The sequence below is a fragment of the Diprion similis genome, chromosome 3, assembly GCF_021155765.1.
Source record: "Diprion similis isolate iyDipSimi1 chromosome 3, iyDipSimi1.1, whole genome shotgun sequence".
Classification (NCBI taxonomy): Eukaryota; Metazoa; Arthropoda; class Insecta; order Hymenoptera; family Diprionidae; genus Diprion; species Diprion similis.
Genome location: NC_060107.1, coordinates 5,801,529 through 5,814,223, shown reverse-complemented (window position 1 = coordinate 5,814,223; position 12,695 = coordinate 5,801,529). Strand labels below are relative to the sequence as shown.

Sequence of the window (12,695 nt, the reverse complement as noted above, 5' to 3'; positions counted from 1 at the left end):
TTTATCATGTTGATTTAATTCATCTTAGCGTATCAATTGCAAAAAGTAAGAAATTACTTGTAAATTTGTATTTTTAATTTTGGTTGGAAATTTTTATAAATACTTTTAGTGTGTTTTTTAAAAACCTGTACGAATTAATTTACGAAAAGTTAAAAAATTTATATAGGTAAAAATATTTCAAATATATTAATACATTTATGTAAGCAAGTTTTCATGTAGGTTTAACCTGGGATAAATACGATGTAAGTCCCATACTCAAAATACTGCATTATAATATAAAAAAAATATATTTTTGGCAAAGTATATATTACATGTTAGATAAGCTCATCGTCAGTTCAAATACACAGTTTATTTGTTACATAAAACTAATTCTAGACGACCAACCACTTGTCTAATAAAATCCATCGAATATTTTGAATCTAAAAACTGTAGGTCATGACAAGTTCCAATATTATAAACAAGCAACAAAGTACAATTTATTGTATATAATTGTAACAATATTAGTATTTCGGATTTTTTTTTTTTTTCTGAAAGCCATAAACGAAATGTATTATTTATAAATGTATATTAATTAAGTGCGTCTTGTTGGCACTAGAATCCGCGTGGGTTTTAAATAACCCAAACAAACCTAGACTATTGTTGTTTATTGGTTTTAGATCACCAAAAATGAAAACGCTTCATCTTCAACATAATTTGCCTCTTCGATAGTCATTAACATTTTAATTAATTTATGTGTAGAAATTTGGGGTAGAGAAAACACACGAATTGAGAATGAAATAAATAATTAACAATAAATTTATAGCAATTATGTACCATTTATTTGCCAACGATTATACTTTCACATACGGTTTGCTTTCTCTCTCTCGCTCTCTCTCTCTCTCTCTAGCTGTTCAATTATTTACGATATGGGTTTAATTAAATCATTTGCATGTAATAACACAACATAATTGTTTCAGTATTTCTAGACTCAAGTGAACTATAAACCAATTACATATATTATACACGTATTTTTACAGAAACAGATTCAAGATAATATGAACTTCTGTAAAAAAAGTTCTGAATATAAAATTGTACAGTTGTTATACATCGATGCCAGTGTATGCCATTATTTGGTCAAATCAGATTTCAGAAGAATACTAGAGAACTTGATTTGTAAATAAACAACTACAGCAACTAATACAATCTGGTGACAATCAATCCATGTTTATTTTAACTATAGCAGAGCAATAATATATGCTTACTTCTTGTCGACTGGTATCTCCTCAGAACTGGGGGGTGCACCTCGGAAATTAGGAAACTGTTCCCATGGTGCAGCCAATTCAAATCTTCGAAATTCTTGAGTCATCTCAAGTGGCTCTGCAACCACTCTCTTCTTTTCATCGTCATAACGTACCTGAATAATTGACATGTTATAAATAATTATGAAAGCATACAGTTAAAGAACGGTAAAGTTTTCCATTGCTTCTTTAAAGCTCTATTAGGAAACGATGGAGTTTTTACTATAAAAAAATTGTGTGTATACCTCGACGTATCCGCTCAATGGGAAATCCTTTCTAAGAGGATGTCCCTCGAAACCATAGTCGGTGAGAATTCTGCGTAGATCAGGATGATTGGCAAAGAATACACCAAACATATCCCATATCTCACGTTCATACCAATTGGCACCCTTGAACACTTCGCAGGCTGAGTCAACTGGCGACAGTTCATCCGTGTACGTCTTGACTCGAATTCTGGCGTTGTAGCGCAGCGAGAGAAGATTGTATATGAGCTGTAGATAAGTAATTATTGTGGAACATACATTAATAAAAGTGTGATACAGGAAACACAGTTTCAATTAAACTGAGAGCAACATAATTAAAGATGTTTTAAACACTTCCGAATGCTCAAATAAAAATTATCCGGTTTATGGCCACATTGTACTTTTATAAACAATTGTTAAATGGTACCTCGAATCTGTTCTCTCTGCTTGGCACATCAATTGCGGTAATGTCTACGATGTTCAGAAATTGAGCATTTTGATGATCCTTGAGGAAACTTAAAACTGGAACAACTCCTTCTGGTGATATCAAGACTTCCAGTTCATCTCCTGCTGTCAGCTGAACCTTTTGCACATACTTAGGAACGCAGTCAGCAACGTAGCGACCAAAGTCTTGTAACTGACTGCGAGCAATGTGGTCAAATTTGCGGATGGTAGCTAGAAAAATAATTATTGTTTATATAAATTTGCGATGCACGAAAAATCCATTCCTCAGAAAATGTCTATGCATTTGGGCCCTGTTAGCATTCACAAAATTTGCATCAAACTTGATTGCACTAACTATGCAGTCTCTCTTCGCTAACGACACAATTATTCGACAGCCCATTAGGATAAGTGTTATAAAAAATAGTGAGAATTTGACTTGATGTATGAAACCTTACGACGTGTTTCTTCTGTTTTTTCAACCGGTGGTGCAGTTGGCGGCTGAGCTTGATTCCTTAGCGCAGGAAAGGTCGAAATACAACCTGCAATTCAAGTTTATGTAACTTAAAACAGTACGTGATATTCTTCATTATAAGGTTAAAATTTTTACGTTTCGGAGCTGCCACTGACGCCAAGCTAGTGATGGCCCGAAGATTTCTCATTATTATTGTGGCCATTTTGAAGTGACGCGATTATCAGTTTATTTCAGTTCTCAATTCAGAATTCTGGTCACTCCATTAATTTTCTTCAATTACAACAAATCCGCACATTTGCTACGTCCCTTTTTTCAGCCAGCCAGCACGGGCAACCGTCTGCTAAATCAGCTGCGCGGCTATCTTCACGGCGCTCGTAAATTATGATCCCTGTTATCACAGATTTCAAAATCGATCGCGATACTTACTTCGACCACGGGCCAACTTCAAGCCACACGATGACTGGCTGTTTGGGTGTAACGAATCGACAATTTCGAAGCTGGGGAGTCGTCTTTCACGATGACAAAGCATAATATTGTGAAAAACGGACAGCTAGGAAAAAGTAGCTCGTTCACTGTACTCTCTAACTCCTGAAACGAAGCTGATCATGCCTTCCGAAGGCAAAAGAATGATCGATATGGTATGTTGTCTTATTTCAAGATATGAAAATTCTCTGGTAAATTCCAAACGCCTACACACGCATTGATAGAACTGTAGTGTACACACCTTGTGCTGTAATTGCGATAGGCGTGTTACTCGTCGAATATTGGAATATTTTTATATTCCATTCGAATGACGTTTACAGTTCGTGATTACAGTTCTCTTAATTTCTGTAATTATTCTATGATGTTATCACGTTTCTTTGTTCATAACCTAAGAAATACAGAGTCTTAGTTTTGCCTCGCTCCAATGATACATAGACTAGTTGTTTGCACAGCGGTATCAGTTATGTTAATATTCCTATCTTGTCATTGCTCTGCCTTGTCTGTTATACTTATATCATGTACCACTTGTTTGGCTTCTGTAGAGATATTTACTTACTTATTGTTTTCAATTACTTTGTTGATTGCATCTTGCATACTCAAATTTTCTTTAAAACCCGTAAAAATATTTGGATATTGTCGTTCTCTAGGAAATTTTGCTAGTGATTTCACTAAGTATTAAGAAAATCAGAGTGTTAGAAAAATGTCATGTATTCTTTGTCCAGTATTCAATATCGCATTTAAATATATTTTTGTAACAATAAATTTATGTGATTCAGGATCCCCTGTCACCAGGACCATGCTTAGACATAAGCGATGATGAGCTGGTGACGATTACAGTTCGTGACTTGAATCGCCAACTGAAACTTCGCGGGTTGACAAGGGATGAGATAGTTCGAATGAAGCAGCGCAGGAGAACACTGAAGAATCGTGGCTATGCAGCAAGCTGTCGTATAAAACGTATCGAACAGAAGGACGAGCTTGAAACTGAAAAAACCCAAGAGTATAGAGATATGGAGGACATGCAGGATGACAATAACTCTATGAGAGAGGAAATAGAATCATGGCACAGCAAATACGAAGCTCTAAAGAAGTTTGCCTTAGGTAGAAAGATCCACATTCCTGCAGAGTTGGAAACAATGTAGAATATTCCCAATTTCATATTTCCACCCAAACTGAAAATTTTCTTTGCTATAGTTTTCCGAGTAAAAAAAAAGAAATAAAGAAATAAATAGCAAACACTTGAATCAACCAAGTTATACTGAATAAATATAATCTAGCAAATATAATTACAAGCCTTTTACTCAATTTTAGTTTAGTTTAAAGCTAGTATTGATTTTAAAACTCAACACAGAATCATCATGATCACTCACGAATTTAAAAAACGATTTATTTACCAGGCTTCCCGTCGAAAAGTTATTCAAATTATTTGCCATTTCTGAAGTTATAAATGAAGGTCAGTAAAGGCGCTTAGTTAAAGTATTCATTGAAAGAACTTTTCCTTGTAAATAAAACTATTAAACTAGTTGCATTCCGTGCCATATTACGTGAAAGTTATTCTGTCTTTTTGCTCAATAATTACCCACCCATATTGACAAGGTATCACTAAAACGAAAAAAATTTCGAGGCAATCTAAAAGTAAATAATGTAATCAAAAGAACATAATTTGATAAAATGCATGTTTTTATTTACATAAGATCACGGAAATATTATTCTAATGGTATCTCAAGACAACGCGTCAGCGTCACCATATTTCAATAATTTTATTAATTGGCAAACTACAAAGACGTTTATTGAGTTTCCCAGTAGTCTGTACTTCTGTTTTGTCGTTGTAGTCTTTGGAAAGTGAAAATCTTCCGGAAAGCACATTAATCTAGCAACCTCACGGGGTGTAAAGTAACGCAATTTCAAACTACTCAGTACTTCTGCTTTCTTTTTGACATCGTCTCCGTACATTTTAGATTCTAAGAACTTCTCTGAGACTAGCTCCTCAGACATTGGGCAAAAAACAGATCCGGTACCTTCCGCATAGCGACCGTAAGCTTTTGTGAAACAACAAGATTTAGTCGATGCTGCTGTACGAATGTCAAGAACTCCAGCATGTTTTGCTAATATTTTTGTAGAAATAAGATAATTGTTCTCGTCAATGTTATCTTCTAAAATATTTACAATTCTCTTAGCACCTTTATTATCTTCTAATATTTCCTCGGGATAAAATTTTGTCAAAGATGGATCAGTGAAGAAAAAACGGAATTCTTTCCTCTTCGCTATCATATAGTATCTGTGCCGCGTGTTGGGTATTCCAAATTGACACGGACTCAATAAAAATTCTTTGTAATTGAATCCAGAGTTAACGATACATTCTACTAATTTATCCCTGGCTTGCGAGGTTTCAAAACCTTTTACATTCTCGACTAAAACATAATTCAGCGTTGCGATTTGCGGAATTAACTCTAAAACATGTAAAAAAGAATCCGTTCTGTTGTCCAATATATCCTTTTTTAGACCAACTCTGGTGAATGGTTGACAAGGGGGGCTCATAAGAATGGTATCTACAGATAGCTTTCTTATCTGTTCTATGTCAAACGATTGTATATTGCGGCCCAAATTTACAGTATCGGGAAAGTTGTCGCGGTAGACTTCGTTCGCTGCTGTATTTATATCAATCGAAGTAAGGACTTTGTACTGGATACCACTTTCTGAAAAGGAAAACTAATGTTGTTATAGTCATTTTGAAACTGAAATTTCCGTTGTAACAATTTGTGAACAGAGATGTGTTTCTTTTGTTTTTTTAAAATGGATCCTTCGTTGCCAGTGGAATTGCAGAATTTGAAGATAAATAGTGAAATTGGATCAGTTATATAAACACTCCACCAATGAAATGCGATGAAAAATTCAAATTTTTAGTGATACTGTAGAATATAAATTTATGAAGATTATTTTAGGTTTATTTACGGACTTCGAAAAACTGAATCAGGTATCAATTGCTATATTGGAAATACATCATACTTGTTTTCATCGCATTCATGAATTCATTGAGTCATTTGTTTCGTAAACACGTTACACGTGCATTTTGTAACCTCAAATTTCAATACTGTTACAAATTGATTCGATTTGAACAAAGTGACGCTAGTTTCTGCAATATCTAAAAAGAAGCTTTTGGTTGAGTTGAAACCATTTGCGCGTCGGAAAATTAGATTAAATAAGCGGACTTCGAAAAATCTTGGCAATCGACATCGAGATTCGATAGAGATAGCAAACGTAAACGCATTGACACAAAAAGGTCAATGTATTTGGAAATGATCGTAAATATGAGTGGAGTAGTTTGGCTACGCGCAACAGATCACATGCGTTCGTATGCATAATAGATAGATATCTAGTTGAAAAAATTACCTCGCAGAGCGAAATGCATCCCCCCGATTCCGCTGTATAATTCTAAGACCTTCATATCCTTTCCACAGGGTCAAAAAGACACCATTCGTTCGTGCGATAGATTTTATTAACAGCAGCGAAACGTGCGGTAGTTCGTGGTTGTCAAAACAACAATGGCAGATGGGCAGTTTACACTTTACTTCGCTGCGTGTGGACGAATTCGGTCGGTGAATAAAGTTTGATAGTATATTTTTTAAGAATTCTATTTACATTAAGGTCGACTTTTCGATAAGGCAAAGATACGGTATCCGATTATATACGTCGATAATTGCGGCTGCCCTCTTCTATATAAGATACTGTTACCCATTTAAGGAAAAATAAGAAAACAACCTTCACTAAGATGTCATACGTTCATACGTCAGTCCCATGATCGCAGACGACAAATACTTAGTAACTCGGTGCTTGAACATTTTTATTTACCTAAATCATTCCACGTGTAACGCGTTCTACGAATAAATAATTACAGTCTTTAGTAATGAGAATTAAAATTTATCGAAATGTAGGCCGGTGAGGCGCGACGACGAATTCGTAGTGTTAAATAGCCAATTTCTAACCTTAGTTATATGATGTGATTATAACCTTCGAGAATTCGTCACAAGTAGTAGAAAATTACAAATTGTATCGTTATACGGGAAATAAAATCAGGAAAATGTGCCACCCGATAATCAGGCATTCTTAAACACTGTGATGTGATTTGTGTAAATGAGAAGACACACCCTGAAATTGGATTCTTCAACGAGAGGCAATGTTTCGAAGTCGTAGCTGGTTTGGCGGGGGCCTTTGGAAACCCAAAAATCCACATTCTCTGGAACATCTAAAGTAAGTCCGCTGTATGAACCGGATCCTTTTGCATTTAACTGACAATTGACGAAGCGTCATAATTTTTTTATTGTACCAGACAGCAAATCGTCAGATCGTTACCAAAATCTCTATGTCGCCTACGCAAACTGAAATTTCTTAAAAGTATACATAGAATACCAGCTTGTCAGTTGTAGTTATATAATGGTTTCACATTAAAATTATTTTTAAAATGGTTGGTTTATTTATGTCAAGAGAAATGATATTAGTGTTGATTTATCACTTTTCAGATACCTTTACAACGTCTTATCTAAGAATCATACTGTCTCCGAGAATAACAGAGGCCTACTAGTTGAGACCTTGCGTTCGATAGCTGAAATTTTGATCTGGGGCGATCAAAATGACAGCAGTGTGTTCGAGTATGTTACGAAAACTGTATTTCTTGCGTTGGAAAGGTATTCCATTTTGTTCATTTAATGTGATTTCAGTTTTTTCCTGGAGAAAAATATGCTTTCATTCTTTCTTCGGATAATGAAACAGAAATGCGGTAGCTACGTATGTGTTCAACTCCTCCAAACGCTCAATATCTTGTTTGAGAATATTCGCAACGAAACATCTTTGTGTAAGTTACTTTTTTTAACCATATATTCGAGGATGTATAAAACTTGTATACTCGTTAGAAGTCTGTTTACTATCAATTTGTTCGATTATCATTTCAGATTACTTATTGAGCAACAACCATGTAAATAGTATAATTGTTCACAAATTTGACTTCAGTGACGAAGAAGTCATGGCTTACTACATAAGCTTTCTCAAAACTTTGAGCCTTAAACTGAACGTCCATACTATTCACTTCTTCTATAACGAGGTAAACGAGGTACACAGAACACTGCATATTTTATTTCCTTAATTTTATGTCATTTCATGATTTTTCAACAACAATAGAGATAACAATATTACTTAGTTGCGGATGCTACAATCTATTTTTTCTTAATTACCTTATGGATTAATGCAATACTCGTCAACAATTTTTAAAATGCACTACACTTTCTCACTATCCAGATTTCGTTTATGGATTCTTTCATATAACTTGACATCTAAATTTCAGCATACGAACGACTTCCCACTATACACCGAAGCTATCAAATTCTTCAATCACACTGAGGGCATGGTGCGCATTGCAGTGCGCACTTTGACGCTAAATGTGTATCGTGTTGAAGATGCTTCAATGCTGACATTCATCAGAGACAGGACGGCAGCTCCATATTTTAGTAATCTTGTTTGGTTTATTGGAAATCACATCATTGAACTAGACACTTGTGTTAGAAACGATGCCGAGTAAGCTCTTCATATTTATAGTTAAACATGCATTACTAACGAAATATCCCATGAAATATTTTTTCCCATTAATAACAAATTTGATTAGTTATTAAGTCTACAAAATCTACTATATTTTTGATAGTTAATATACATTTTAGTCACCAGAGTCAGAATAGGCTCTCGGATTTAGTAGCTGAACATCTCGATCATCTGCATTACTTGAACGACATTCTTTGCCTGGATATACCAGATTTAAATCAAGTTCTTACCGAACACTTGCTTCACAAATTATTGGTGCCTTTGTACGTTTATTCGTTAACCAGGCATAAGTCACAATTTTTTCAAACTAAGGTAAGTTGTCACTGAGTATAGATAATAATAAAATCGAAAGTAACTAATTAATAACAACTTATAAGATGAAAACTTATAAGACCCAATGATCATGATGAATTCTGTTAACTTCTTTTCATTAATTTTCAGGAGAAGAAGAAACATGTCAGTGCCGTTGTATCCCTGTTTCTACTTTCACAAGTATTTTTGATTATATCGCACGGACCACTTGTTCACACTTTGGCTGCTATAATATTGAAGTCTAATTTAAATATAATCGAAAATGGTGCAAGTCAATTACTGGAGGATTATACAAATGTGTCCGCGGTTGAGAAAATAGCATTTGTACAGCCGCAGGAAAGCCTGAAAAAGTCGCTCGAAAGTTTGAACGAAACACAGAGCGACGGGATCGTGTCGGAGATTCAGTTTACTGCTGCAGATACAATTGAGAAAACCACAGAATGTGAACTGACTGAGAATCCACCTTCAGTTGAACCAAGTACTTCCAGTAATATGTCAAAAACTTTGCCACGACCTGAAGTTCTAAATATTGACACTTCAAACGATACACTGAATAAAATAAAGAACCTTAATGTGACAGATGAAGAGAAGGAACAGCGGCTGGCTCTCGAAAGTCCATTAACACCTCAGCAATCGTCGAGTGATGTACAGGAACCCTTGGCCAATAAACCATTTTTGGAATCTATATTAAATGCATTAAGCTGTACGGAAAACGACTATGCAGCGTTGTTTTCATTATGTTTACTGTATGCTTTAGCTAATAATCAGGTATGACTAGGCATTATAAATCCTTTCAGAAATGATTCTAGTAGAAAAATTAATCTCAAAACAAAATTTCGATTTCAGGGTATCAAGCCTGAAATGTTGGACTGGGTATTATCCCCGTCACAGAAAACATTTACGAAAAATTGGTACAATGAAATTCTTGTAGATAGACTGATTCAGATAATCACGTTGAGTTGTCAAACAAGTTAGTTTAAATTTGTATCTCTATTAGGATATGGCACTAGAGTGTTGTTGCAGGGTATTAGTAGAAAGTGAAATTTTTTTCAGACACTAAGGTACGATTAGTCACACTGGATTTAACTATCAAGCTACTTCTACAATTGGTCATGTCAGATGGTCAGAGTTTGCTGCAAGATTATCATTTAGCAGCCATTGAATCTGCTAAAGAACAAAGTACTTCATTGCTTAGGAATTTTTATAAGGTATGAAATTTCTTCATTGAGTTTCGGAGCATTTGTTAATAATTAAAATAAGTCCTAATATCTATATCGCACAATTAAACACTTAACTGTATTAGATGCTTGGTTCTTGTAGAGCGAAGACATATTTTTAGATATGTTTGAAGATGAGTATAGCGAGTTACAAAAAAGGCCTTTGAATGTTGAGTGGTTGATGATGGATAGCAACATATTGCTTCCACCCACTGGAACTCCGATGACCGGCATTGAATTCAGCAAACGACTACCATGTGGCGAGGTACACTTCTATTTAAAATCAATTTTGGGCACACTTAATCGCATAATTGACACTTGTGTACCTATGAGTTCGTTATTTCTTAACTATTGAACAAAATAGCAATTTAATGATTCATGCAATTAATTTATAAATTTGATCGCTTTAGGTGGAAAGAGCAAGAAGAGCAATAAGGATATTCTTTTTGATCAGGGAATTGTCATTAACACTTAATGGACAACCAGAGACGCATCTACCCTTAACAAATTTGGCAACCTGCGTCCAGGTTAACAACGTCCTTGATCTAAGTACAAGTCATTTTCTTTTTCTTTACAACTCAAAATTGTCGCGTACGATGTTGATTTCTTTTGGGTACAAAATTTTCTTATAAAATCCCGTAAATATTAAATTTGATGAACTATAACAAAAATGTACGTACAATTTAGAAAGTGACATCGAAATATGTGACACAGAATGTAAACTACACCCTTTGTATTCGGCATCTTTGTTAATTCCTCCCTTTTCTAAATAATTTTACAGACAATACGGATCTCATTTCCTGCACCATTGTTGGGAAAGATGGGCAAAAAATTCGACGGTTCTTAGTTATGGACTTAATTCAAATAATTCTTGTCGAACCAGACACGAGGAAGTTAGGATGGGGAGTAGCGAAATTAGTCGGCCTACTACAAGACATAGAAGTTACAGGAGATAAAGATGATTCCAGATGCCTCCATTTGACAATTCACCGACCTTTAAGCAGCAGTGCTACCAATAGGGTACCCTTACTTTCGGCAAAATGTATTCTCGATGATCACATAAGATGTATGGCAGCTAAACAGAGGTGATTATGAAATTTTAATAATCGACTTGGAAAAAAAAATCATGTGGAATATTGGCTAATTTATATGTATACAAATTAGCATTGCACTAGGATTGATTTAGTACCTTCGAACCAATGCTATATGTCTTGTTTATCACTGAATGTGGATCTATTACTTCAGATTGACAAAAGGAAGAATCAAGGCGAGACAAAAGAAAATGAGTCAGATAGCAAGACTGCTAGATATTCCAACTGGCATTCCGCACTGTCCCACACCTCCGAATTATACATTGCTCAATGTACGACAAGAACGTGAGTTGCCGTCTGTTAAGAAAGTTCGTAATAGGATTTTTAATTCTCTTCTTTGTTTCTCTTACGTCTGATATTTTATTTTGTAGTTTTCCGATTGACAAAAGAGAGTATGTAGCACGTGTATTAAGACTTTGTTCAATCTACCGCAGGTACAACAGGAAGAGGACAAAAACAAAAAGACCATCCAAGGCCCATGTTTACAGTAAATAAAGTCCCAGGATTTGCAGCTCAAATGCGACGTGATAGTTCATCACGTTCAGTTGCTGGGCAATCTGCAGCGAATGGTAAACTTTCTGATAGTAGCCCAAATGGCAAGATGCGCGAGAATGGTCTCAAGTCTCGCGAACATTCGCCGAAACTGCCAAGACCAAGAAGCGAGGAGATTCCGCTTGAAGATATGCGCAGTAGAAAAGCGTCTTTAGGGAAAAATGTCACTTGCCTCCCCATAGCAATTCAGGAGAGAATAGATGTTGCAATTACTAGTACAACTCCTCTATCTGACACATCTCCGGTATTAAAAAAATCTGAAGAAACCTCGTTCACGTCACCTCAAAATCAAGAAGAGCCAAAAACACGTAGAAAGGGTCAGGTGGAAACTGTTTGATCTCGATCTACCATGTAAAAACATGGGAATTTATCAAATTCAAGAGAAATCATAATGGATTATTTCAAGGTTCGGGCTTCATAGGAATCTCGGCTGTAATCAATGTAACATTACACAGATTCAAGACGTTCGTTTGTTATTAGTCAAGCTCATGTTACCGACACGCCCCTACATATCAATGCTCAAAATATGAATTGTTAGAAAAGTCTTCTTCAATAATTTTGTTGGGGGGAAAAAAAACCGTTGCATTTGCTGAAAAGTACTTTACTTGAATCCCCTACATTGTAAAATATTCTACATCGATCAATATAACGCATTAAACTACACTGACTTGTAATTCAATAGAATCATGGTGGCGATATGTGAATTGAAATATGGCAATTTATTGTGAATGTTTACGGGTATGTGATAGTGTATCATTTTGTATGATAACGAAACTCGATCATTGCTTTTTAGCTTTGTAAAAAAGAATGGTGGCACATTGTTGTCTAATAATAAGTTACTGACTACGTATGTAATTAAAATGTGTATATAAAATTTACTAATTGTTTATTACCTGAAGCTTCGATTTAGCATTCATTCTAAACTTGTATTAAAAAGATGAATTCAGTATAACATATTTGTTGACTGTTGAGATAAATTTTTTATTTTTTTTTCTCTTAATCAATAAAAAACTTCATAG

General features: G+C 35.0%; 4 protein-coding genes across 10 annotated transcripts; 2 read left to right on the top strand and 2 right to left on the bottom strand.

The window, feature by feature from the left end:
- Positions 1-877: 877 nt before the first annotated feature.
- Positions 878-2,781, bottom strand: LOC124404765 (NADH dehydrogenase [ubiquinone] iron-sulfur protein 3, mitochondrial). Its single transcript, XM_046879137.1, has 5 exons — positions 2,571-2,781; positions 2,419-2,502; positions 1,947-2,194; positions 1,523-1,768; positions 878-1,393 (listed from the first exon to the last, which is right to left on the bottom strand). Exons 1-5 carry the CDS (start codon positions 2,635-2,637, stop codon positions 1,238-1,240), a joined length of 801 nt encoding a protein of 266 aa, XP_046735093.1. The 5' UTR covers positions 2,638-2,781; the 3' UTR covers positions 878-1,237.
- Positions 2,782-2,899: 118 nt separating this feature from the next.
- Positions 2,900-4,464, top strand: LOC124404767 (transcription factor MafK-like). The gene is made up of 2 exons (XM_046879141.1): positions 2,900-3,073; positions 3,695-4,464. The coding sequence occupies exons 1-2, from the start codon at positions 3,041-3,043 to the stop codon at positions 4,058-4,060; spliced, it is 399 nt and encodes a 132-aa protein (XP_046735097.1). The 5' UTR covers positions 2,900-3,040; the 3' UTR covers positions 4,061-4,464.
- Positions 4,465-4,580: 116 nt separating this feature from the next.
- Positions 4,581-6,372, bottom strand: LOC124404762 (tRNA (cytosine(38)-C(5))-methyltransferase). Its single transcript, XM_046879134.1, has 2 exons — positions 6,309-6,372; positions 4,581-5,614 (listed from the first exon to the last, which is right to left on the bottom strand). Exons 1-2 carry the CDS (start codon positions 6,361-6,363, stop codon positions 4,641-4,643), a joined length of 1,029 nt encoding a protein of 342 aa, XP_046735090.1. The 5' UTR covers positions 6,364-6,372; the 3' UTR covers positions 4,581-4,640.
- A 28-nt stretch (positions 6,373-6,400) lies between these two features.
- On the top strand, positions 6,401-12,626 carry LOC124404747 (protein CLEC16A homolog). 7 transcript variants are annotated; one of them, XM_046879083.1, is made up of 15 exons: positions 6,403-6,945; positions 7,017-7,166; positions 7,436-7,564; positions 7,634-7,767; positions 7,865-8,022; positions 8,221-8,483; positions 8,624-8,816; positions 8,946-9,584; positions 9,663-9,786; positions 9,870-10,024; positions 10,137-10,298; positions 10,444-10,582; positions 10,815-11,118; positions 11,279-11,409; positions 11,559-12,624. In XM_046879083.1, exons 2-15 carry the CDS (start codon positions 7,093-7,095, stop codon positions 12,011-12,013), a joined length of 3,060 nt encoding a protein of 1,019 aa, XP_046735039.1. In that variant the 5' UTR covers positions 6,403-6,945; positions 7,017-7,092; the 3' UTR covers positions 12,014-12,624. The 7 variants fall into 7 exon arrangements, with proteins under 7 accessions (XP_046735045.1, XP_046735044.1, XP_046735039.1 ...); XM_046879087.1 differs by having other exon boundaries at positions 6,403-7,166; positions 8,946-9,303; positions 9,397-9,584; XM_046879089.1 differs by having other exon boundaries at positions 6,401-7,166; positions 11,279-11,432; positions 11,559-11,765.
- Positions 12,627-12,695: the final 69 nt, after the last annotated feature.

Coding starts and splice junctions, on each gene's coding strand:
- LOC124404765 (XM_046879137.1), bottom strand. CDS start 2,637: ATGGCCACAATAATAATGAGAAATCTTCGGGCCATCACTAGCTTGGCG. Junction 2,503..2,570: donor GTCAGTGGCAGCTCCGAAAC/GTAAAAATTTTA, acceptor CTTGAATTGCAG/GTTGTATTTCGACCTTTCCT. Junction 2,195..2,418: donor AAAAACAGAAGAAACACGTC/GTAAGGTTTCAT, acceptor TTATTTTTCTAG/CTACCATCCGCAAATTTGAC.
- LOC124404767 (XM_046879141.1), top strand. CDS start 3,041: ATGCCTTCCGAAGGCAAAAGAATGATCGATATG. Junction 3,074..3,694: donor GCAAAAGAATGATCGATATG/GTATGTTGTCTT, acceptor TATGTGATTCAG/GATCCCCTGTCACCAGGACC.
- LOC124404762 (XM_046879134.1), bottom strand. CDS start 6,363: ATGAAGGTCTTAGAATTATACAGCGGAATCGGGGGGATGCATTTCGCT. Junction 5,615..6,308: donor GATGCATTTCGCTCTGCGAG/GTAATTTTTTCA, acceptor TTTCCTTTTCAG/AAAGTGGTATCCAGTACAAA.
- LOC124404747 (XM_046879083.1), top strand. CDS start 7,093: ATGTTTCGAAGTCGTAGCTGGTTTGGCGGGGGCCTTTGGAAACCCAAA. Junction 8,484..8,623: donor TGTGTTAGAAACGATGCCGA/GTAAGCTCTTCA, acceptor TATACATTTTAG/TCACCAGAGTCAGAATAGGC. Junction 11,119..11,278: donor TGTATGGCAGCTAAACAGAG/GTGATTATGAAA, acceptor CTATTACTTCAG/ATTGACAAAAGGAAGAATCA.